At 45.9% G+C, this 23,238-nt stretch overlaps 1 protein-coding gene across 1 annotated transcript; it reads left to right on the top strand.

Annotated features, from left to right (window-relative positions):
- Nucleotides 1-505: 505 nt before the first annotated feature.
- On the top strand, nucleotides 506-21,291 carry LOC146202768 (alpha-L-fucosidase-like). The gene is made up of 9 exons (XM_084588324.1): nucleotides 506-628; nucleotides 2,509-2,857; nucleotides 4,764-4,870; nucleotides 6,488-6,618; nucleotides 14,926-15,056; nucleotides 15,142-15,239; nucleotides 15,743-15,875; nucleotides 19,076-19,246; nucleotides 19,801-21,291. The coding sequence occupies exons 1-9, from the start codon at nucleotides 625-627 to the stop codon at nucleotides 20,135-20,137; spliced, it is 1,461 nt and encodes a 486-aa protein (XP_084444450.1). The 5' UTR covers nucleotides 506-624; the 3' UTR covers nucleotides 20,138-21,291.
- The last annotated feature ends 1,947 nt before the right edge of the window (nucleotides 21,292-23,238 follow it).

Raw genomic sequence — 23,238 nt, 5'->3', positions numbered from 1 at the left:
GTTCGAAGTTCAGGCCATGTTGAGAAACACAGGGGCGCAAAACCATGTTTGTTTTTTTTATTCTGTGTGCTACTTAGAACCAGTTCTCTTGGCGACCCTTAATTACCACTATTTTGCTGGGAACAACAAGAAATGTTTTCAAAGCGCAGATTCAGCTCCTGTCTTGCGAGATTGAAACATGCAGCGTGTGTGTGCTAGCGAAATAGCATGCGGGAGCGAGAAAAGGTTACACCGACAGGCAGTGATGACGCGTAAACCAAACTAATTAATGGGCGCATAGTACCTCCCACCCCTATTTTATATATAAAGATAAAGATATAATGATCTTTAGGTTATACTTCGTGACTTGCTTGCATCAGCAAGACAACCTGTACGTGGTATGAGCGAAAGTCAGCGCAGGAATATGAGGGTAAAAGTAGCTCCATGAATTGATTAAAAAAACACGAAAGGAAAGCCCGTGCAGTAAGACACGGTAGATGTGCTCGGCCGAGTCACTCGTGCGAGCATCGCGCGCAAGCGTCGCGTTCCCTGCTGCTGTCTTTATCTGGCCTTGACTTCGAGTATATCTCCAGCTGGCATCGCTGTTCTCCCAGATAGACGCAGTGGCTTCAGCAGAGACGGGCCATGGGTGAGCTCCGCCGTGCTACGGGCCGGCTGCGCATGCTAGCTCCTGCTGTTCGCTTTACTTGCGTGAGCTGCGACTTGTGAATGAATCACTCTGTGGGGCGAGTCCTCCCCCACCCCACCCCCATCCCCCAACCCCCATTTTGTATTTTGTATTTTGTTTAACTCTCGACTTTGCACCCCGTCTCCGGCAGTTTATCATATCAGGAACTGAAGACTGAAAGCATCTCGCACGTAGTACGTAATAGGGATCAGTGACTTGCTTACGCTCGTCACTTCATCAGTCGTGGTAACTATTAAAATCCGTACGCTGTTTAGCCTGCGCCCGCTGTAATCCCTACTCCAAGGGCAGCCGATAATTTGTGAAGTAGAGTAGTTTAAACACTCTGTTAAAATGCACTGCAAGACCGGCAAACTTGCACTTCCGAGCAAGCAAGTCAGTGCGGGATTAGTCTGTGTCGAAAGCTAATCGCGATTACCACCGAAATGATTGAGCAAGAAAACCTCTGTGGACCGGAACGTTGCATTTATGCGCTACTGCACCAAATTTGAGCCACACTACCTATTAGAATGTTTATGAAACCCTATTCACGAATAGGTGTTAGTTTCACGGCGTTTAGCCAGCGAATCGAGCGAGATTTGCCTGTCTCCGCGCAGTTCGCCGTATGTGTCGCAGCAGATTTGTCGGGCGAACAGAGTGAACCACGCGACTGCCGCCACTGGCGTGTGCACTCTATGGTCATAGCCTCCATACCAAGGTGGTGTATATATACTGCGCGCAACAGCGCATATAAATGCTGCACTTAAGCCCATTAACGTGTGACCATGCGCAATTAGGTATGATGATAAGTTGAATGAAGGTGTGACTGAAAATCGCGCCATTCGTTCTAGTGCGAACCGTGGAAACAGATGAGTAATAGAGAACCGCACGCGATATGCTGAAGTCGTGAGTTCAGATATAAACTGGGGGTGTCATATTCCCTTCTTCCATTTATTGTGAAATTATCTTTTGTCTGAATGATTACGCAATTAATCTGTTACCGAATCTACCATAACTAAAAAAATACATTTCCTATGTTTTTTCTTTCTTTTTCAATTCGGTGGCACTGTGCAGCGGCTCTCTGCTTCAGTTAATGGTGATAACATATGCGAAATACGTTGTTGTTGTTGGCCTCTTGAAGAGAGATATGCTCCGAACGCCTCGTCGTCCTTCTTCCTCTTTGATCGTGCGCGCCAGCATGCACAGGCCGGCACAGAACTTTCCTGAACGCCGCGAAAATAGAAAAAAAAATAGTTTTGTTTTTTAAACCTGGAGGTACGGTCTAACTTATACACGCTAATCACTCTGCACATCAAGGAGTGCAAAACAATCCCTTTAGTTTATCGCTGTATTCGTAAAGTGGCAAGCATTAATACATTTTCATGACTTCTATGCCCCGAAACGTTTACGGATCAGTACGCGCAGCCCTTCCTGCACGTTAGAATATATCTGACTCAATTCTGTTATTAAAAACGGGTAGCGAAGAGGCATTGCGGTAGCACCACGGTGCCTCTTGTGATGGCCCTTCTTTATTGCTCCAGCGAGAACAATGTTATTCTCACCTGCGTTTTACAAAACTCTTCGCCGTGAAGCTTCACATTAGTTGCTTCCTTTTAGCAGAGTCTATGTTGTTGGTCTTCTAGGACACCTTTGGTCATATGCAGCTTTGTCTTCCTGAGCTCGTCAATCAGTATAGCTCGCTTTAGAGAGACGCTAATAACAATTTTATAGGCGGCATAATGCGACTAAGGAAAGTCTCATGTATCGTGCAAGCAGTACGGAACACGAAAAATGCAAGAGCAATGTACACATATTCCGTTCTTGTCTCTTCTGCACGTGTCCAGTGCGATGGTGGTTGGTGGCGGCCCTTGTGGCTCTGGCACCATCTTGGGTTGCCGCTCGCTACAAGCCAACCTGGGATTCACTGGACGCGCGTCCACTGCCCGCCTGGTTCGACGAGGCCAAAGTGGGCATCTTTCTTCACTGGGGCGTCTTCTCTGTGCCAAGCTACACGTCCGAGTGGTTCTGGTGGTACTGGCAGGGTTGGGAACAACCGCAAAACCCCAACCCTGCCAAGTTCATGGCCAAGAACTATCCGCCGGACTTCACGTACCCTGCCTTCGCCAAGGATTTTACGTGCGAGTTCTTCGACCCAGATGAATGGGCACGCATATTCCAGGAGTCCGGAGCACGGTGAGATGACTCGGCAGCACGCCGTATGATATGGATGAGTGGATGGTTATGGCTGAACCGCTTGAACTGGGCAGCCGGGATGCACCTAGCCATAAATAGCATTATATTTTGTACTTACTCCTGCCTTGATTTTAGCCATGAATCGGCTAACCTGTGTTTGTTTATGTCTACCAATTCAAAGTCTATTTCATCCTTAAATTCTAGTGTTTTGGCTAACTCAGCCCCGTTGCCTTGAACTGTGGAGTGGAGCTCATAGGAAATTATCAAATGTTCATTCGTTTCCTGCTCCACTCCGCACGTACCGCATATACGTGTCTATCTCTTGGTGCTTGACTCAGTAAGTCTTAGTTCGTAGTACACCTGTCCTAGCCTCGAACAACAATGAGCTGCATCTAGAATTATCGTAGATGTTTTCTTTGGCTATTTCGTGCTTGAATGTTCTGTACACTTCCAGTGCTGCTTTGGTCTGCATCCCTGTTTTCCACAGACCCCTGTCTGGGTTTTTAACTTTTTTTTTCTGGATGGATCCCCTACCGCGCTCTAAATATTTGCTTGCCAATTTTTTAGTTTGTTTTGTCCATTTTCTTTGAACATTCCTCATGTGGAGATAACTGAACACTTTCCTAATCAATAGCTTGTCCTCCAATTCTCTCAATCTCTGTTCAAATCATTGTGCCGTTAGCTTCCCTGCCCTCAACCCTAGGTTACCTTGCACCCCCTGATCGTCTTAAGCCGGACTATAACCCACATCAGGGCGAAGGCCTCTCCCATATCCCTTAATTAACCCGGTCCTGTGCTAGTGAGGAAGGAAAGCGTAGCAGGGGGCGGCAGAAAGTTAGGTGGGCGGATGAGAAGTTCGCAGGCGTCAAGTGGATGCAGCTAGCACAGGACCGGGTTAATTGGAGGAATATGGGAGAGGCCTTCGCCCTGCAGCGGGTATAGTCAAGCTGACGATGATGACTTCACCCGTGTAAACTTCTTAATTGTATACGCCCATCTAAATTTCTGTCGCCCCCTGCTACGCTTTCCTTCCCTTACAATCCGATTTGCTACCTTTAGCTACTATCGGGTATCCTTCCTTCGCATTACATGTCCTGCCCATGTCCATTCTTCTTGATTTCGACAAGAATGTCATTAACTCGACTTTTTTTACTTAGTCCATGCGCGCCCAAAGCAAGCCGAGGTCCGAGCATGGTTGAAAATTAGGTAGCGCGGGGTACCTATACCCTGCGATGCCTGATTTTTAGCCGTGCTAGGACCTCTGATCTCATGCACAGGAATGCATTGAAAAAAGTGAGACTACAGGAAGCCTCACCGCTTTGCAAGCCCCTCGTGCCCCTTCACAGCTATTGTAATTCCATAGTGCCCTATTTTTCAAGACCACTGCAATCCTGCTGCCTTTTAGCCGTTACATATTTTTTTCATACTCTATTAGTAGCATACTACTCTGAGCTAGCATTAGCTGACGCGAGTGGCCTTACCTGGTTACAAGCTTATTTCACATAGTGCGATGTACGCATTCGTGCGGGGACCGTGGTCTGGTCACTTGCTGTCTAGAAGTTTAAAAGCGTCTAAATTGTGCCTTTAACAGGCCTAACGCTAAACAAGTAAATTACGCAATCAGCTCGCATCCTCTCCTTAGGCTACGGCATACATAGCAGTAACCTCTTTAATTTAAGCGAACTTGCCACTCTTCGTAGTGTAAATACTATGCTTTTTCTATGCAACATAGACAATGCTGTAAATAACACTCCTTGAAATAGTGAGCTTTGTGGCAAGTCCTCTACCAATAAGGATCACTTTTTATGGCACCACAGTTGATATGTGTCTGCTAATATTGTACTCAGTTATACCTTTAAAGTGGTACCATATATGAAGCAATACCTGCACCCACCTCTTTTGGCAGATACGTGGTGCTTACAACAAAACACCATGAGGGATTCACCCTCTGGCCGTCGAATGTGAGCTTCAGCTGGAATGCAAAGGATGTTGGACCGAGGAAAGATTTGGTCGGTGCGTATGTCATGCTTCACCGTGCCGCGTCTGGTCATTGAAGTGTGGCTTGCCCAATAAAAAGAAAAAAAAATTAACAGAGAAACTGCTTGATTCGTACTTTGTATTCTGTTTTGTCTGGGTAGCTGGCAAGGTACGTTGTCAAAGTGTAATACTGCTGAAAAAGCTTTATTATGACTTCCCCTGGTGTAGTGCTTGGCTCTTCCGGAGTGAAATCCTTCGGAAAAGAGGGCCCACAAATCATCTTTACCGCAAGAAATGACTCACTGACCCGTCAAAGCAGTTGTGGACGGCTAATGTTCGCAATTTTCCTCGTTCTATTTATTGGCATTTCGCACAGCCACCTTTGCGCTTTTGCAGCAAAAGGTGGCTGATGCAACGAAACGATGTTTGGTAGTCTTTTGGGTGCTCTTTACTTTTACTTTTTTAATTTGCATTCACTGTGCAGCTGTTATCAAGAGTTCGACGGAACATCGCCTGGTCAGGTGGCGACATAAAGAAAATTATATGGTCACTGACCAAGTCAAAGTTTAATAAAATTGTAATGACGTTTCGGAAGCCCTACAGCTTCCTTGTGGATTGTGAACTAGGAAGCCGTAGGGCTTCCGAAACATCATTACGTTTTTATTAAACTTTGACTTGGTCAGTGACCCTATATTATTCTTTACTGTGCAGCTGTGTATGTACGGAAAGGAAAATTCGGGCATGTAAGTGTCGGTATCAGCTCTGTGTGTGCTTCCCATTTCACTGACCCTTGATGGGTCTCTCCGTCTGTGCGACATTGAACTCAGCCCGAGCGAAACTATTACTGTATACTTGGTTAACTACGATATTAAAAGGTATCGGAAAATCCGGCGAGTCCTGTACCTTGAGAGTACCTAGCATTACATTACGATTACCATGACGCTGGAAACTGATGGGTGCATTGCACTGTGATTATCAACAGCAGGCTAGTATATAGGAGCTTTTAACATACCCTTACCGCGTATAGTTATTGTTATCGTCTTTGGTTTGTTCGCATTTCCACCGCGTGGATGTTGGGACAGTTACCAACGCGGTAACGCTGCTAGAACGTTCTATCCGTCATTCTAGCAGCAACGGGATGGTCTTGTGCTGTTTCTAACTACACTGAGATATTTTGCGATTGGTACACGCAACGGTGGAACAGTGTTTGGGTGCTCGACTGCTGTGCCCAAAGATGCCGGATCGAATTCCGGCCGGGGCGACCGCTTTTCGATAGCGACTAAGAGCAAGGTGCCCGTGTGCTGTGGTCAGTGCACGTTAAAGAACCCCAGGCGGTGGAAAGTTCTGAAGTCCTCCACTACGGCGTCTCTTATAGCCCGAGTCGCTTTGAGACGTTGAACCTCATATATCCAACCAAATCAATATTTTGCGATTGCCAAAATCATTCTCAGATTCGTGCTGGGCACATTCTGACCAACTATAGCTCTCCATAAGAGCGATGTAATCACTTCAGACCACTTAATTGTTTCAGGAAACATGTGGACTAAGATCAGATAAATGAGCGACTCATTTTGGTGTGTTTCTACGCATTCACGGTGCAGCCTATGCTAGCTGTGAAAGTTGCCTGCAATAAAGAGCCACTCATTCCTGCAGGAGACCTGGCCAACGCAATTCGATCAAAGACTGACCTTGTTTTCGGCGTCTACCATTCCTTATTTGAGTGGTTCAATCCACTCTTCCTGCAAGACAAGAAAAACAACTTCACCACGAGTTACTTTTCAGAGGTAAGTAGATAAACTGGTTTCCAAGGGCAGGGCTGCGGGCTAAATGGTTTTTGATGCGTTTTAAAACAGTGGACACAACATTGACAGATACTCGACATTGACTACTTTTATAGCGGGGATTGGCAGCGATGGCGTAGCGGTAGAACATCCGCCTCGCATGCAAGAGGGCCGGGGCTCAAATCCCGGTGCCGCACAATTCTCCACCGGATTTAAAAAAGAAAAAAAAAATCCGCGTGTCGCTGGAATCGCATAAACAGGTTTGGGGTGCGACCTGATCCGGTGAACACCTCCGGCAATGCACTCCCTCACCAGAACAGGAGTTGGCCACCCTGGTGCAGTAATTGGCCATGACCTCTCATGATAAGCTCCATAAAACCCCGCCCCTCAGTCACCAGCGGCTGCGGAACAACTGACCACGGCGGCGGTCAGACCTGTGACGCAGCAGGGGGTGCTAAGAACTTCTGGCTCCGCTGGACAGGCCGCCATTGGAATCTGATCCTGGCAACGTTTAACGTTAGAACCCTAGCTAGTGAAGCTAGCTTAGCAGTACTGTTAGAGGAACTAGAAGGTATGAAATGGGATCTCATAGGGCTTAGTGAGGTTAGGAGGCCGAATGAGGCATATACTGTACTGAAGGATGGGCATGTGTTGTGTTATCAAGGCTTACCAGAAAGGCGGACAACTAAGAGTAGGTTTCCTTGTCAATAAGTATATAGCGGGTAATATAGATGAATTCTATAGTATTAATGAGAGGGTGGCAGTCATCGTAATTAGGCTTAATAAGCGGTATAAACTGAAGGTTGTAAAGGCCTATGCACGTACATGTAGATATGATGACCAGGCAGTTGAAAGCTTCAACGAAGATGTAGAATCGGCAATGCGAAAAGTAAAGACGCAGTATAGTGTACTAAGGTATTTACTAAGGTAATCGCTAATAGAATCAGGACAACCTTAGACTGCAATCAAGCAAAGGATCAAGCAGGGTTTCGGAAACGGTACTCTACTATCGATCATATCCATACCATCAATCAGGTGATAGAAAAATGCTCGGAATATAACCAGCCCTTATACATAGCATTCATTGATTACGAAAAAGCATTTGACTCAGTTGAAACCTCGGCGGTGATGCAGGCATTGCGAAATCAGGGGGTAGACGAGCCGTACGTGACAGTGCTGGAAGATATATATAGTGGCTGCACAGCAACCATAGTTCTGCATAAAGAAAGTAACGAAATTCCCATAAAGAAAGGTGTTAGGCAAGGAGACACAATCTCCCCAGTACTATTCACAGCTTGTTTAGAGGAAGTATTCAGAGACTTGGGATGGGAACAGTTAGGGATAAGGGTAGATGGAGAATACCTCAGTAATCTGTGATTTGCTGATGACATTGCCTTGCTAAGCAACTCGAGGGATGAACTGCAAAAAATGATTGATGACTTAGACAGAATAAGTAGAAAGGTAGGCTTGAAAATCAATATGCAGAAGACTAAGGTAATGTTCAACAGCCTCGGGAAGGAACAGCAGTTTACATTAGGTAGCGAAATACTGGAAGTAGTAGGCGAATATGTCTACTTAGGACAGGTAGTAACCGCAGATCCGGACCATGAAAAGGAAATAATAAGAAGGATAAGATTGGGATGGAGCGCATTTGGCAAGCACTCTCAGATTATGACTAGCAGCTTACCGGTATCGCTCAAGAGGAAAGTATACAACAGTTGCATCTTGCCTGTACTCACCTATGGGGCTGAAACGTGGAGGCTAACCAAGAGAGTTCTACTTAAGTTAAGGACAACCCAGAGGGCTATGGAACGAAGAATGGTAGGGGTAACATTAAGATATAGAAAGCGTGCAGAGTGGGTCAGAGAAATAACTCAAGCTACCGACATTCTAGTGGAAATTAAGAAGAAGAAATGGACATGGGCAGGACATGTAGTGCGAAGAGAGGATAACCGATGGTCGCTGAGGGTAACAAACTGGATTCCAAGGGAAGGAAAGCGTAGCAGGGGGCGGCAGAAAGTTAGGTGGGCGGATGAGATTAAGAAGTTCGCAGGGGTCAAGTGAATGCAGCTAGCACAGAACCGGGTTAAGTGGAGAAATATGGGAGAGGCCTTCGCCCTGCAGTGGGTATAATCAGGCTGATGATGATGATGATGATGATGATGATGATAGTGTACTAATGGGCGACTTCAATGCCAAGGTAGGAAAAAAGCAGGCAGGAGACCAGGCAGTAGGTGACTATGGCATTGGTCCTAGGAATAGCAGGGGGAGTTACTAGTTGAGTTTGCAGAGCGCAATAACTTACGAATCATGAATACCTTCTTCAGCAAACGCAACAACCGGAAATGGACATGGAAAAGTCCTAACGGGGAGACTAAAAATGAAATGAACTTCATAATGTGTTCAACCCCCGCCATTGTGCAAAATGTAGAGGTAATTGGGAAAGTGCGACGCAGTGACCACAGGATAGTGAGGTCCCGAATTAGCCTATAGATCTGAAGAATGAACGCAGCAGATTAGTAAGAAAGAAACCCATCAACGAATTAGCGGTGAGGGGGAGGGCAGAAGAATTCAGGATCCCGCTACAGAATAGATATTTGGCTCTAACCGAGGATGGCGGCATTGCCCTGGAAGCAATCAACAATAACTTCAGAGATAGCATTACGGAGTGTGTGGTAGAAGTAGGCGGTAGGATAGTTAGAGAGGATACCGGTAAGCTGTCTAAGGAGACGAAAGATTTGATTACGAAACGCCAGAATATGAAAGCTTCCAATCCAACAGACCAGATCGAATTGGCCGAGATATTAAAGCTAATCAATAAGCGCAAGGCGGCTGATATAAGGAAGTATAACATGGAGAAAATCGAGCATGCTGTAAAGAACGGAGGAAGCCTTAAAGCGGTAAAGAAGAAATTGGGCATAGGCAAAAACCAGATGTATGCGATAAGGGACAAGGCGGGCAACGTCATTACTAATATGGACAAGATAGTCAAAGTAGCCGAGGAGTTCTATACAGATCTCTACAGCAGCCAAAGTAGTCAGGACCGTAACGAGATTAGCGGCAGGGAAAAAGTCAGGCGTTCCACCAATGACGAAGGACGAGGTCAAGAAAGCATTAGAATCTATGAAAAGGGGGAAATCAGCTGGAGAGGATCAGATAACTACAGATTTGCTAAAGGACGGGGGGGATATCGTGCAGGAAATACTGGCCACCCTGTATACGCAGTGCCTGGTGTCATCGACGGTACCGGAACCATGGAAGAATGCAAACATTATCCTCATTCATAAGAAAGGGGACTCTAAGGACCTTAAAAATTACAGCCCAATCAGCTTACTGTCTGTTACGTATAAGGTATTTACTAAGGTAATCACTAATAGAATCAGGACAACCTTAGACTGTCACCAAGCAAAGGATCAAGCAGGTTTTCGGAAACGGTACTCTACTATCGATCATATCCATACCATCAATCAGGTGATAGAAAAATGCTCGGAATATAACCAGCCCTTATACATAGCATTCATTGATTACGAAAAGGCATTTGACTCAGTTGAAACATCGGCGGTGATGCAGGCATTGCGAAATCAGGGGGTAGACGAGCCGCACGTGAAAGTGCTGGAATATATATATATATAGTGGCTGCACAGCAACAATAGTTCTGCATAAAGACAGTAACAAAATTCCCATAAGGAAAGGTGTTAGGCAAGGAGACACAATCTCTCCAGGACTATTCACAGCTTGCTTAGAGGAAGTATTCAGAGACTTGGAATGGGAGCAGTTAGGGATAAGGGTAGATGGAGAATACCTCAGTAATCTGCGATTTACTGATGACATTGCCTTGCTAAGCAACTCGGGGGATGAACTGCAAATAATGATTGATGACCTAGACAGGAAAAGTAGAAAGGTAGGCTTGAAAATCAATATGCAGAAGACTAAGGTAATGTTCAACAGCCTCGGGAAGGAACTCGCAGATTATGACTAGCAGCTTACCGGTATCCCAACAAGAGGAAAGTATACAACAGTTGCATCTTACCTGCACTCACCTATGGGGCTGAAACGTGGAGGCTAACCAAGAAAGTTCCACTTAAGTTGAGGACAACCCAGAGGGCTATGGAACGCAAAATGGTGGGGGTAACATTAAGAGATAGGAAGCGTGCAGAGTGGGTCAGAGAAATAACTCAAGTTATCGACATTCAAGTGGAAATTAAGAAGAAGAAATGGGCATGGGCGGGGCATGTAGTGCGAAGAGAGGATAACCGATGGTCGCTTAGGGTAACAAACTGGATTCCAAGAGAAGGAAAGCGTAGCAGGGGGCGGCAGAAAGTTAGGTGGGCGGATGAGGTTAAGAAGTTCGCGGGGGTCAAGTGGATGCAGCTAGCACAGAACCGGGTTAAGTGGAGAAATGTGGGAGAGGCCTTCGCCCTGCAGTGGGTATAGTCAGGCTGATGATGATGATGATGATAGCGGGGATTTTACATCTATACATATAGATGGCTATATGCGCGACAGGTCAATAAAGGGGTACGGTGCGCAAGCAAAAAAAAAAAAGAAAACTGATGTTATGCGCATGCTCTGTCATTACGGAAGTTCCTTGTCTGGTAATGCACGGAAAGGGGTGCTAACGCAGAGTGTGCTTCGATGATTACCTTTGTTGTGCAGGCCTTGCTTTTTGTGTTGACTCTGCAGTATATAGAACAATTAATGGTTGGCAATTTTCTTTGTGTTTCCTTGCGTTTCTTTGTTCATTCTATGCAATCCTTGTGGTGCTGGCCTTGCTTTCTGTGCTGACTGCAGCATAGAGCAATGGTTTGCACTTTCCTTTGTATTTATTTGTGCATTCTATGCAAAGGTGCACTAGGTAGCGGCCTTTCAAACTGCGCGTGTCTTTTTTACGTCCTCTAATATATTATTGGGAAACGTCCTGTTTGTTATATCGGCTGCAAAAGCTTTCGGGACGTGTGTTATCAAAGTAAAAAAAAAAAAAGAAAAAAAAAAGAACAGCTTTATTGCAGCTCTGCCTTGTCATCTTCTAGTCGCGCGGTATTGTTACTACCGGGCAGTTGGTGTCAGTCGCCTCCTACGTTGACATATTTCAGACGACTAGACTTTTTTTAATTTTTTTAAATAATTTTTTCCCACGAACTCACGTCCCGAAAACTTTTGTGGAGTATGGCTGCTGTATTTTACCGCGTCTTCAGGTTTTTTATGTCACAGCCACACACTCAGCAACTAATACGTGCATGTACCGAGGGTATTTTGCTTCCATTAGCCTAAATTAGACCACGGCTGAACTCGAGTGGCCGTTCGCGTCTGGTCATTACTAGACTAACGGGTGATGGCTATTGTTCACATGCAGGTATCTGTTGCCGTGGCCGTAACATAGAAAATTGAAAGAAGGACGAAAGAACAGTGCACATTTCTTACATACATAGGCTGTCCCACAACATAAGACAAATCACGCAACGTTCTCAAGACTAAGCAGTTTTCTCCGCTTCGTGCAAGCTTTCGATGCTTAGCCTTATTAGCAGCGCCATGAGAGTGCCAAAGGATGCATGTGAGACGCAACATGAAAACAGGTTCATTGATTGCGCTGAAGGACTGCTTTATGAGCTGCCATTATCTTGTGGAAAATAGTACGTGGAAGAAATGGGGCGTTGCGGATAGATTAGGAATAATGTAAATCACATGCTCAGTTCCAAGAACCGCAATATTTTGTATTCTATTGTTCGATAATACAAGATTAATGGTACAAGTAAGGACCGCACCATAGCGGAAGTTATTCAAATTCTTCATCTATTGCTTTATCGGAGAGGGAAGTTGCATACTTGTCTGAGGCTTCAACACTCGACTAACACCACTTTTCTTTCATGTTAGCGTAGTGCGCTCCTGTACTCCTGTCTCCATCTGGCGTGCACCAAACCATGTACAGTCGTGAGCAAAAGTGGAGAGACCATGCGCTTTGAGAAAACTACCCGCCAGCTTTTTCTTAGAGTCTGAGAAGTGCATTAGGTACCATGCATAATATACTTGCCTTCTTGCCCAAGCAATTTTCTCTGGCACATCTTTTTTATAAATCAAAAAAGCAATCGTAACAGTCAGCGTGGTCTCTCCACTTTTGCTCACGACCGTACATATGCATCTAGTGTAAGAGTGCCGTAATAGACTGAGCTGAAAGTCGGCGCTGTGTGCATCCCTTTATGCCTTCATCCGTGTAGTCTGCGCCGTTAAAAAAGAAGATAAAATGGGCTTTTTTCTCTCTCTTGTCATGTCACCACTTCTATGATGTCACCTCCTTGATCAGACATGCAAGGTAACAAAAGAAAGCTCGGTTCGGACAATCGTTTAGAGTCATGTTCGTACGAATATGGATGGCTTTTAAATGATCTCTGCCTGCAGTATTATGGTCCTGAGTTAAACGTCGCGAAAAACTAACGAATTCTCGCCCCACGATTGTGCTGCTCTCAATCGTGGTTTGAGTGAACGAAATTAGCTGCGGCCGTGACTCGATAGCCCAGTCCCAGTGGTAGGCTGATATGTTGGCGATGGTTGCAGCCAGCATGGTGAGCTCGCTGCGAACCGTCGTGTGCGCCGACTGCCTGAAGCGCACAAAGAATCCACCGCATACAACCGGCCTGCCGCTGCGACGAGGTGATGGAGCCAAGGCCGCAGCTGATTTCGTTCACTGAAGCCTATGTTGAGAGCAGCACAATCATGGCGCACCAACGCGCCAGTCAAATGATATGTTTTGTATTTCGCGGACTTTCTTTAGAGCTTGGAGAAACGATACACGCGAGGCTTACTTTATCGGAAATAAATGGAATGGGAGTTTTGGAATGTGCTTTCCGACTCTGCAATCCATTTATTGTCTAAAGGCAATATTTAGCAAATTAGATAAATTATCTTAAGTACTAATTAGTTAATTGCAAAAATTCTCTGTGGTACGCCAGATGGCTGGCAGATGTATGCAAGTGGTTTCTTTGGTTTCTCCTCAGATGTTTAATTTTTTTTAACCCTTGGCTAAAGTTAGTTTGGACACCTTGTATGACGTTAACAAAGGACGGTATCACCAAAAAGTCGCAGTCACACATAGACGCGGAATTACATCTATATTTCCAGTTCTCGGCTTTCGAGAGCGGTTTCAGCTGTTTCTTCCTTTTCCTTTTCGTTCCTGAATAAATATGATTTTTGACGCTTTCTTTCGCGCCGGGGGAGGAGTAGAAGCAAGTCATGGTATAAGGCCTCCGATGCAAAGTGCGTGTTGATAGGAGAGGAGGGACACGCAGAGCTACAAGCCCCAACATGGTTCCCTCTTTCTCGTTGCAGTGAAAATACATGCTGCACTATAATTATCTTTTTCCACCTTCACCTACTCAAAGACTTACAACAATAGCAACGCGGCCAGTACTGTATGACAGTTTATACATGACCACTGGGGTCCCGCCATTGTTAATTGCAGAAAGCAGAAAAAAAAGTCATGCACATAACTCGCGTCAAGAACAGCGCTGCTTTGATAGTAGAGAGATTTAGCATAGCGCGATCCGTTTTTACGAAACGGTAGTTGTGCACGCGTGATGGCCCCAATGGGCACGCGTGTATACAGACACAGTTGGGTCCCCGCGTAAGTGAATCACGGTAGTGCATCCCCAGTCGCGCTATGCTAAATCTCTTCATTGTCGCAAAAATGGTTGCTTGTTTGACATACGCATTCTAAAAAAAAATAGATATAAATAAAATGTTTATTACAAATAAAGATAACATGGCCCAACGTATACCACAGATATTACGCTACCTCTGACTACGACTAACATCTGTAACTTGGGACATATATGTAGTGACTCCAACATTTTACAGCAAAAAGCAGCATGCGTACAGGGAACTTAAAAGGAAAGGCAGTGCGGGGTGCTATATCTCACCCTATCTATTCTAACAGTGCCCTTCTCGATTAAGCAATATATATATATATATATATATATATATATATATATATATATATATATATATATATATATATATATATATATATATATATATATATAAATCTGCCGTTTAAATTTTGTGAAAAATCCTGTCTTTCTCAATGACAGTACTGGCACGCCCTGTAAGCGTGGGCAGAGGTTTCATTGTTATAAGGGAGAAGGAGAGGAAAAGGGGGGTCTGTTGTCTCGCCTGATGCGTCTGTTCTTACGCTGCTATGACCCGATTAACAGCCGTGGGTGAGCTTGAAGACTCGGTTTGACTTTGCGCGTACAGGATTGCCTGAGAAAGTTGTGATTCAATTCTGACTATACGGGTGTGGCGCTGCTCTCTGTCCAGGGAAAAACGCTCGTAGAACTGCGCGAACTGGTAGAGCGGTACAGGCCCGAAATCATCTGGTCTGACGGCGACCCAGCCCCCGCAGAATACTGGAAGAGTCGGGAGTTTCTGGCCTGGCTCTACAACGACAGGTATGCAGTTGCCAGCGTCTAGGCCGTCAGCATGATGATGGTCATTCGCGGGCACCAGTAATCCGCGCTTTCCTGTGACGCGCAGCCCTGTGAAGGACACAGTCGTAACCAACGACCGCTGGTGCCAAGGCTGCCAGTGCAAGCACGGCGGCTACTTCACATGCGACGACCGCTACAACCCAGGTAATTGCGATACACCCGGTGCTACGGGCGCGGTGGTCTGCTATGCACTGTGAGATCGTATGAAACTACCCTGTTGCACTGGACAAGTTGCATGACATGTCGTTCATATATAATCAACGTGTTTTCGTCCATCGTGGACCAAAATGTAAAGATTTACGAACTTATTTCGTGACAACAAAGCTCGGCTAGCCTTGCCTCACAGCGCCACCCAGGAGCAGTTTTTGTTTCGTAATTAAGTAATTATTTAGTAGACTCTGATTCATTTCATGGAAACTGCTGTGGACTGGCGAAAAGCTTCAATTAGAAAGCTGCAGAGCAGCAAGAATACGATTTCTTAACCTTCATTGCCTTCTTTTTGAGAGCGCAACGGCTGCGCCGGTCGACAGCACTGCTGCTTCGGCGAGACGATGAGGTCTTATCAATGAAGTTTTTCAGTCAGTCAGTAAATAAACTCATGTGATGATGAGTGTGCTTCTTCTTCTCCGCCCTCTTTGAACACTTAGGTGTGCTGCAGCCGCACAAGTGGGAGAACTGCATGACACTGGATCGCCAGTCATGGGGCTACCGTAGAGACGCTGCGCTCGCCGACGTCCTTTCCATACAAGAGCTCATCACCACACTTGTCGAGTCCATCAGGTGCGGCACTCCTGTGCGTCCATTACACGTGTTCTTTCAGCCACATTTTTTACAGAGATGCATGTGAAAAATTCCTTCTCTGGGGTTAACGTCGTCATCGTACAGTAGCGGTAGTCTGTTTAACCGGGGGATGGTAACCGCGGAGAGGGAAGAGAAGGAAGGTTACCGCGAAAGGAGGAGGGTATGGGAAGTGCGCAGAATTGTACAACGGAGTGTGGCAGCTGCCATGGTAACCGCCATGGAGGATGCGTATAGCGGCAGAATAAAAACTGCCCCAAAAAACTGTCTGCATCTCTCCGTATATTTGGTTTCCAATTCTTCACTTAAATGGCTGTTGTTGGACAGCATTCCTAAATGTAGTCGTCAGAGCCTGTTTTTAACGACTGCGAATAAAAAGCTTGCTCCACTGGAATACAATTCCTTCAAGGAGATATGTCTTATTATGCATAGACGGGAAAAGCTACTCAGAGAAACTAAGAAAAAGAGTTCATGTACAAGACCGTACGGTACTTATAAGAAAAGAAAGATGATACATTGGCGTCGCAGAGATATGTTCTGGATCAGCGTAATGCTAGGATGCGAACTGATTGCAACTAGCGGTGATTGTCGAGCGTCTAGATACTACAACACACATCTGTTTCAACGCAGAATGCATATGAGGGCTACCCTCCAGTTGTTTCTCCTGTCCGCTACTTCTGAACGGAAAATTTCTAGAAGTGCTCGCGCGCCGAAACGAAGATTGGAGCGTAATCGCCGTGAAGTTATATCTAATGATGCCATTTCTAAGTCTCTAGTTGGGTGACTATAACGGGCTAAATGACATATCGTGGTAATAGTGTAATGATGTTGCTTGACGCCCAGGAGGGACGGTGGTCCTCAAACGTTTAGCTATTTCACTTCTTATGTTTATTTTTAGGAAACAGATTGCATTTTCGCCTTTCTCAAATAGCGAGAAAAAAGTTTTATAAAACATAAATTAGTGCTAACTGGACCTAGTCATGAGCGTATTAAAAAAATGGTGTGGTTTAAGCATTGCTTGAACTATTTTTGTTTAGGTTGGTTTTTAAGGAAAAGGAAGGCTCATTCGGACCCAGCGCGATGGAACACCAAGCTTTACCCCCAGTAGCAGAGACTATCTCTAAAAGACACGTACCGCGGTCTCTGTTCCTGTGATTCGTGTCTCTTTGCGCTCACAATGTGCAGAAAGTTAGAAATCTTTAAAACTGATACAATGGCACGCAACGCGCGTCGGCTCTGCAGGGGAGGTCCACTCTAAGCTAGGCATGTTTATCGAGCACGTGCCTGAAGCTGGGCCAGTCGGACCTCACTGCTGCCCGAAGTCTATGCAAGTTGCATGTTTCAGCAGGCTTTGAATCCATAACTCCTTTAACAACCTATCACCATTCATTTAAAGGTTCCACCCAGTTAAAGGTCATAACGCCGTACGTTAGAGACGATGTGGTTTCGCCTAATACGTTGCGTGAAGAATTGCAATGGAAACAAAGACTACGGTAAAATTGCATCGCACAAGTCATGCCTAGCCAATAAAAAACATCCATTTTTGAAGCTCCACGGCGGGAATAACGTTCCGTCATTGGACGCGGAAAGTTACCTTACTGTTCGTCCAGTACATACCGTTGCGACCAGCCTATAAAACGAGCGAAAAAGAAAAAGCCTCACATATTTGCCCGATCTGCTCGAGTATGTTTTGAAATTGTGGTAAGGTTAACGTAAGTGGCTGTGAAATTACAAAGAAGGTGAAAACGAATGTATCAACAGCCAGTCCAGCAGGGTCAGTGTATAGCTAACTAAAAAGTGTGACAGATACTGCGCCTTTCTTTTCCTGCAAACCAATTTAATTATTTAACAAAACGTATGAAAAAATTTTGTTGTGGTTTAGCCCTGGTTAACCTTAGCTCAATTGCGAAAGCAACGGTGGAAGCTTAATTTACCTGCTACATTATTCCCCTATCACGCCCTATCAGTGTAAGGTGCTACGTTATTAGGGACACTTAAGCTCGTCCTTTAGGGGTATGACGCAAGAGCGTAAGCTACCAGCCCACATATAAAGTCACGCTTCAACCAAGACGTATGGACGTGCCTGCGTGTCGTAGGGGTAACGAGAATGCAAACGGTTCTGGCAGGCTGATTCTGATATCACCCTCCCATATGAAAGGAGCAACTAGACTTCGCAGCTCCTGCCCGTGGCAAGGGGTAACGTGAATTCAAATGTCATGACAGGCTGATCAAGGAGGTCGAGGAGCGGGGGGTCCACGGGCCACGAACCACGCAACGAGCAGTTAGACCTGGCGTAGTATGCCTTTCGCAATACAATAAAAAATCGCCGAATGAAAAGGTTGTCTTAAGACTCTATCGTACCTACGCTTAAGGCGAAGCTTGAGCGTCCTTGTGTTTTTTACTTTATAAATCAAGCCTTATGGCAGGTTGCGGTCTGTAAGCTTGTTGAAGTGAAAGCTTTATTAGTTTAGGCAGAGACGCGTTTCGCGTCTGATAATTTGACCTTCATTTGACCTTCAAGGAGCAGGAGGACAAACTGCTGCTATGCGGTTCAGGTGTCCACAGAGAAAATTCTTGAGGCACTTAAGACCCCTTAGGAGCAATAAGGCGAAGCCTTTGGGGCTGATTCTACTATAGTGTTTATTTGTCAGAACCCCGCCGATCACACAGCGCTTCTTCCGTGCCGGATTCGAGGTGAACAGCTTCACTCCGCGGCGATGGCGCGTGCTCGTTGCGGCGCTTGGTCTTCATAGCTGGCGGAAGATGGCGTTCACTACGCACCCTCCTGGAGACCTGGTTGAAGGAGTCGTAGTTTTTCCCTACGTTGTGGTGGAGACGACAGGAAAGCCAGATAAGAATTAAGATGTTTCTCACGTGCCTGATGTGACCTAGTCTGTTAATGCACTCTACTGGTGATCGCAAGGGTAGAAGTTCGATTCCAGGTGAAGGATGATTTTCTTTTTCTTAAAGGTTAAACAGAACCCCGCCGATATTCCGCGAAACCTCGCGGACACATTTCACGAACGCACAGATCCTGCTGACACTAATGAGCCTATGAAGACCGTCGCCTAAAACGGCACGATGGTTATCCAGCCCGACGGAGCGCCAAGACGGGAGGCAATGATGATATATGCCTAAAGTTCTTGCTATCTTGGCGCAATTTCCAACTTTCTTACGTGCAGTTGTGGCGGGAACATCCTCATCAACGTGGGGCCGACCCGCGACGGGAGACTGGAGCTCATTTACCAGGAGAGGCTCCAGCAGCTGGGTCGCTGGCTCAGGGTGAATGGTGAGGCTGTCTACGGTTCAGCAGCATGGACCTGCCAGAACGACACGGCATCCCCGCACGTCTGGTATGTCCTCGCTCTGAGCTTTGCAGCGACGCCACGAAAGGAAGGGCGATACTTTGTCGTACCTTCCACGCAGTTTGCGATATAATTGCATAGATGCTTTCTATTCTTTTCCTGGAGTGAAAGACCATGCATTCACCCATACGGCTTTTCGAGCAGCGAGTGAACTCTGGTCTGAAGGTATAGCGCCGAATCGTGGGCATAAACACTGCACATAGCTTAACACAGCTTAGAGATACAGAACTGCGTTCAGAGAAAATGTCACAAATTACAAACTGGTGGCACCATGTATCTTACCGATTACTGTGTAATCTAACAGCAGTTCTAATAGCTTCAAAAATCACGCTGTATAATGCCATTTGCATAGCAAGTATAGTAACACGTACCAGACTACAACCGCATGCTGACCCGTCTCGACACATGGTCGATTCGCACCCCTATAGTTTCGGGCCCCTCATCGGGATTCGCTGAACGCCAATTCCGTCTGGTGATATTTTGAGAGCGATTTAACACGCCAGCCTCTCTATTCCTTAACAGAAAGCGGAATGTCATCGCAGGTACACACAGGGCCGAGACCAGGCAGTGTACGTGTTCGTGCTGCGGTGGCCGGCGCAACGCCTGCTACGATTGGGCTCGCTGAGGCTGGGCCACGAATCCCACGTCGTTCTGCTGGGTGCTGAAGAAGAGCCTGTGTCGGTGGTTGCACAGACAGCGAGCCTGCTCGCGCTAAAGCTGCCGCCGCTCACCGTGGACCGGCTGCCCACGCCGTGGGCCTGGACCCTGCGCGTCACGGGTCCCGCCAGCGGATTTTGCCCCGAACAGACACGCAGCTTGCCGAGGATTATGAGCTACTTCCTGCACGAAACGAGAGAGCGTCTCGTGTGGAACCCGTAACAACCGGTGCCTTGGCTAACGAACTGTATTATTCTCCATCGGAAGATGCGAACATGCACTGCTGTTAGCCTGCGTCAGCTCTATATACACCCACTTTCGCTGCCCTGTGCAGATCGTTCCTTGTTTTGAGGTGTGACTTGGGGTAGATACCTAGTTGTACTCTCAAGTTCGGTGTTCCTGAGAGCGAACGAGAAAAGCACGTTAGGTAATGTTGCTACTTACATTTCCCCACGTAATTAAAGATGTCACAAGATAAGTTACATTTGTGATAAAGGGGCATTCGTTTTCAGTTGGTTCGACAGCCTTGCAAATGCTTTCTTAAGGTAGTCGTTAGGTCTCAGTTAATGTTTCACAAAACCAGCCCCAAGTGGCATCAAGACAGTCGGCTCGAGAATATTTAATTTCATTCAGAAAGGTAGTCCTTGTGCATGATTGCGTACCAGCTGAAGGGGGGAAGGGGGCACCAAAAAGAGCAGATGTCTATGATGGCTGTATGAAGTAAAAAATTAAGATGGTGCATAATTATTCGATGACGAAGCGTTATTATTAGGTTTTTGATTAAGCGAGTAGCAAATTGGATGCACGTGAACGAGCAACGGGAGACACTAACGCTGTCGCGTAGCGCCCTTGGAAAGCAAAACAGCGCACTTCAAAACACAGACACAGAAGGGGAACAACGACACAGCGTTATTCCCTTTCTGTGTCTGTGTTTTGAAGTGCGCTGTTTTGCTTTCCAAGATGATTTACCAACTAGCCCGTTCCTTCATTCTTGCGTAGTACCCTTAAAGGCAAGCTTATATGCCCCCTTTTCTTTTACTTTAGCCAAAATATTTTAGTTCTGTTAACGAAATAAAGGTTGTTTACCAAAATATTTTAGTTCTGTAACGAAATATAGCTTGTTGCATTGAAAATAATTGTTGGGACTCTTAAGCTCCGCCTATAAGGATGTGTCACGACAATGGCTCCTGTTTGCCGACTCTCCTTGATTATCCTCGTTCGCATACATGCATGCTTCGCTACTAATCCAATTAATAATTCCTTAAATTGTTCCTCTGTCATCTCGCACATGTACACATTAGCAGAGTCGCAATCTGCCACCTTATCTGAAAGACAATCTCAGATATAAATCCTCGCTTTAACCAAGCCGTACCAAAGTGCCTGCGTGGCCTATGGGCAGAGACTCGGGAACCAAGAGTCTCGGATGGTTCGATTCCCATCTCATCCACCATGAAGCCCCTGCTAACTGGGCCACTTCATGCGGTCTCGTGACGTCGCACAACCCACCGACCAATCAATGCCCAGCCATGTCACCTGCCAACTGCCAGAGGCTTCACCCGCATACAATATCTTTCCGCGAGTTACATATTGAGTGATAGTGCACTGAAAGCCTAACATGTAAAACACTTTAGTATCGGCCATCACGGACGCACAATTTGAGACAGAAGCGCAGAAATGCAGCTTATCTTATCAACGGCTACGCGATTGGTGAGCAAACTTCTGAAAGATGTGCAGTATACATTGCCCGGCCCCTCTTGCTATCGCCATGATGTCAACGTATACAAGGCGTTGAAAGGTTATTTCGTCCAGCGAAAGAAAATTGCCACAACACTTGTTTTATGGGAAATACCTGGTTGCATGCCCAGAAGAGGTTAAGGTGAGTCACCATGTCATTGAGCATGGAGTGAGCTGCATGGTTGCGCCATCTTTATGCAAATATTGCAAAATTGCAATGATGAAACTCACTAGACGTCACAAGCAGGTGGTTACATCAAAAGGGGTTGGCCCTGAGCAATATAGGTTTTCTGGAATCCTACTAGCATGCGCCTCTTTTGAGAAGACAGGATTCCGGAGGCACACACAATAAATGCCCCTTTCTTCTCAGTGGTCGCATTCTATTTTCAGTCCCGGACGGCCCTGCGATTTTTCTATGGCGGCCCTGAAGCTACACCCATCACTATAGCTCCCGGGAAAGCAACGCCGAGTACTGAGTTAGACTGTGCGCATTCTGAGCACTTTTCATTATCCTGCATACGATATCGTGCGTTGACTACCACACGAGATACGCGGCTACGCTCTGAACACGAATAACCCTATAAGGAAGTAAAAAGGGAGTACCATGTCCTCTAGCGCACTCATTTGTAGGGCACTGTATTCTCTCCAAGCCATAAGGTAGATTTTCACCACTAACTTTACTAACTTTCCCTAACTAACTTTAACAAAATCTTATTTATTCTATTCCTAAATAACATTTACTTTATTTAATTAGCTATGAAAAAAGAATTTTAACCGCTGAAAAAGAAGTGCTGATGTTGTTAATTATATGATGCAAAACTTCATTTAACAACTACGCAACTGCTAGAATTTCGCGTATTTGAAATTGGGAGTTTACTTCCATATTCCTGGTGATGGAACTCTACCAGGGCTCGGGCAGCATGCCCAAGTCCCGTTCAACCCTTTTTGCTCATTTATAGGCTTTTATAATCTCTAAGTAACTGCTAGACGTTTGATTCTTGCTTCTTCGTTTTCTTGTACTGAAATTCACTACACACGGGCGCCCTCAGAGCCGCGAGCACGTATTGTCTGCTAGCGGTATCCAGTTTTTTGTTTCGTAATATTATCAGCGCACGGGCCTAAAAGCATCACAAGCGAATCTGTCTGTGCTGAAGCACCTGTCTCTTGTAAATGCTTTTGCAAGCACTTTCGTCTGCTTTCGAGTGCAGCGAGTTGGGCTACTTCAACCTTGGCCGAACTCCGCGAGCAGCAGCGGCAAGTAAACCCCTCCAAGCTGATTCCTGTCAAACGCTTCACATTAAGTCATGTCGCACTCCGTTCACGAAAAGCGACTGATTCGCGTCTCTGTTATCTATCTTTAGTTTACACGCACATGTACCACAGGCATCGGTGCCATGTGGCTGCTTTTCTTCTAATTTCTAATCGTTCACCTCTATGATTGCGTTACTATATTTCACACTGATCGACAAAAGAGAGCCCTATCATTTTCTTGGTGCCAATGCATTTGGCTTCCTTTGTGCGCACGTCAGGAGATAAATGTGCGCGTGACGTCACTGCAAAAGAACTGCGGCGGCGTGATGACGGATTGT

Source organism: Amblyomma maculatum, chromosome 1 (assembly GCF_055883805.1).
Source record: "Amblyomma maculatum isolate TAMU_Amacu chromosome 1, ASM5588380v1, whole genome shotgun sequence".
NCBI classification, from domain to species: Eukaryota; Metazoa; Arthropoda; class Arachnida; order Ixodida; family Ixodidae; genus Amblyomma; species Amblyomma maculatum.
This window is presented reverse-complemented; position numbering and strand designations above follow the sequence as displayed.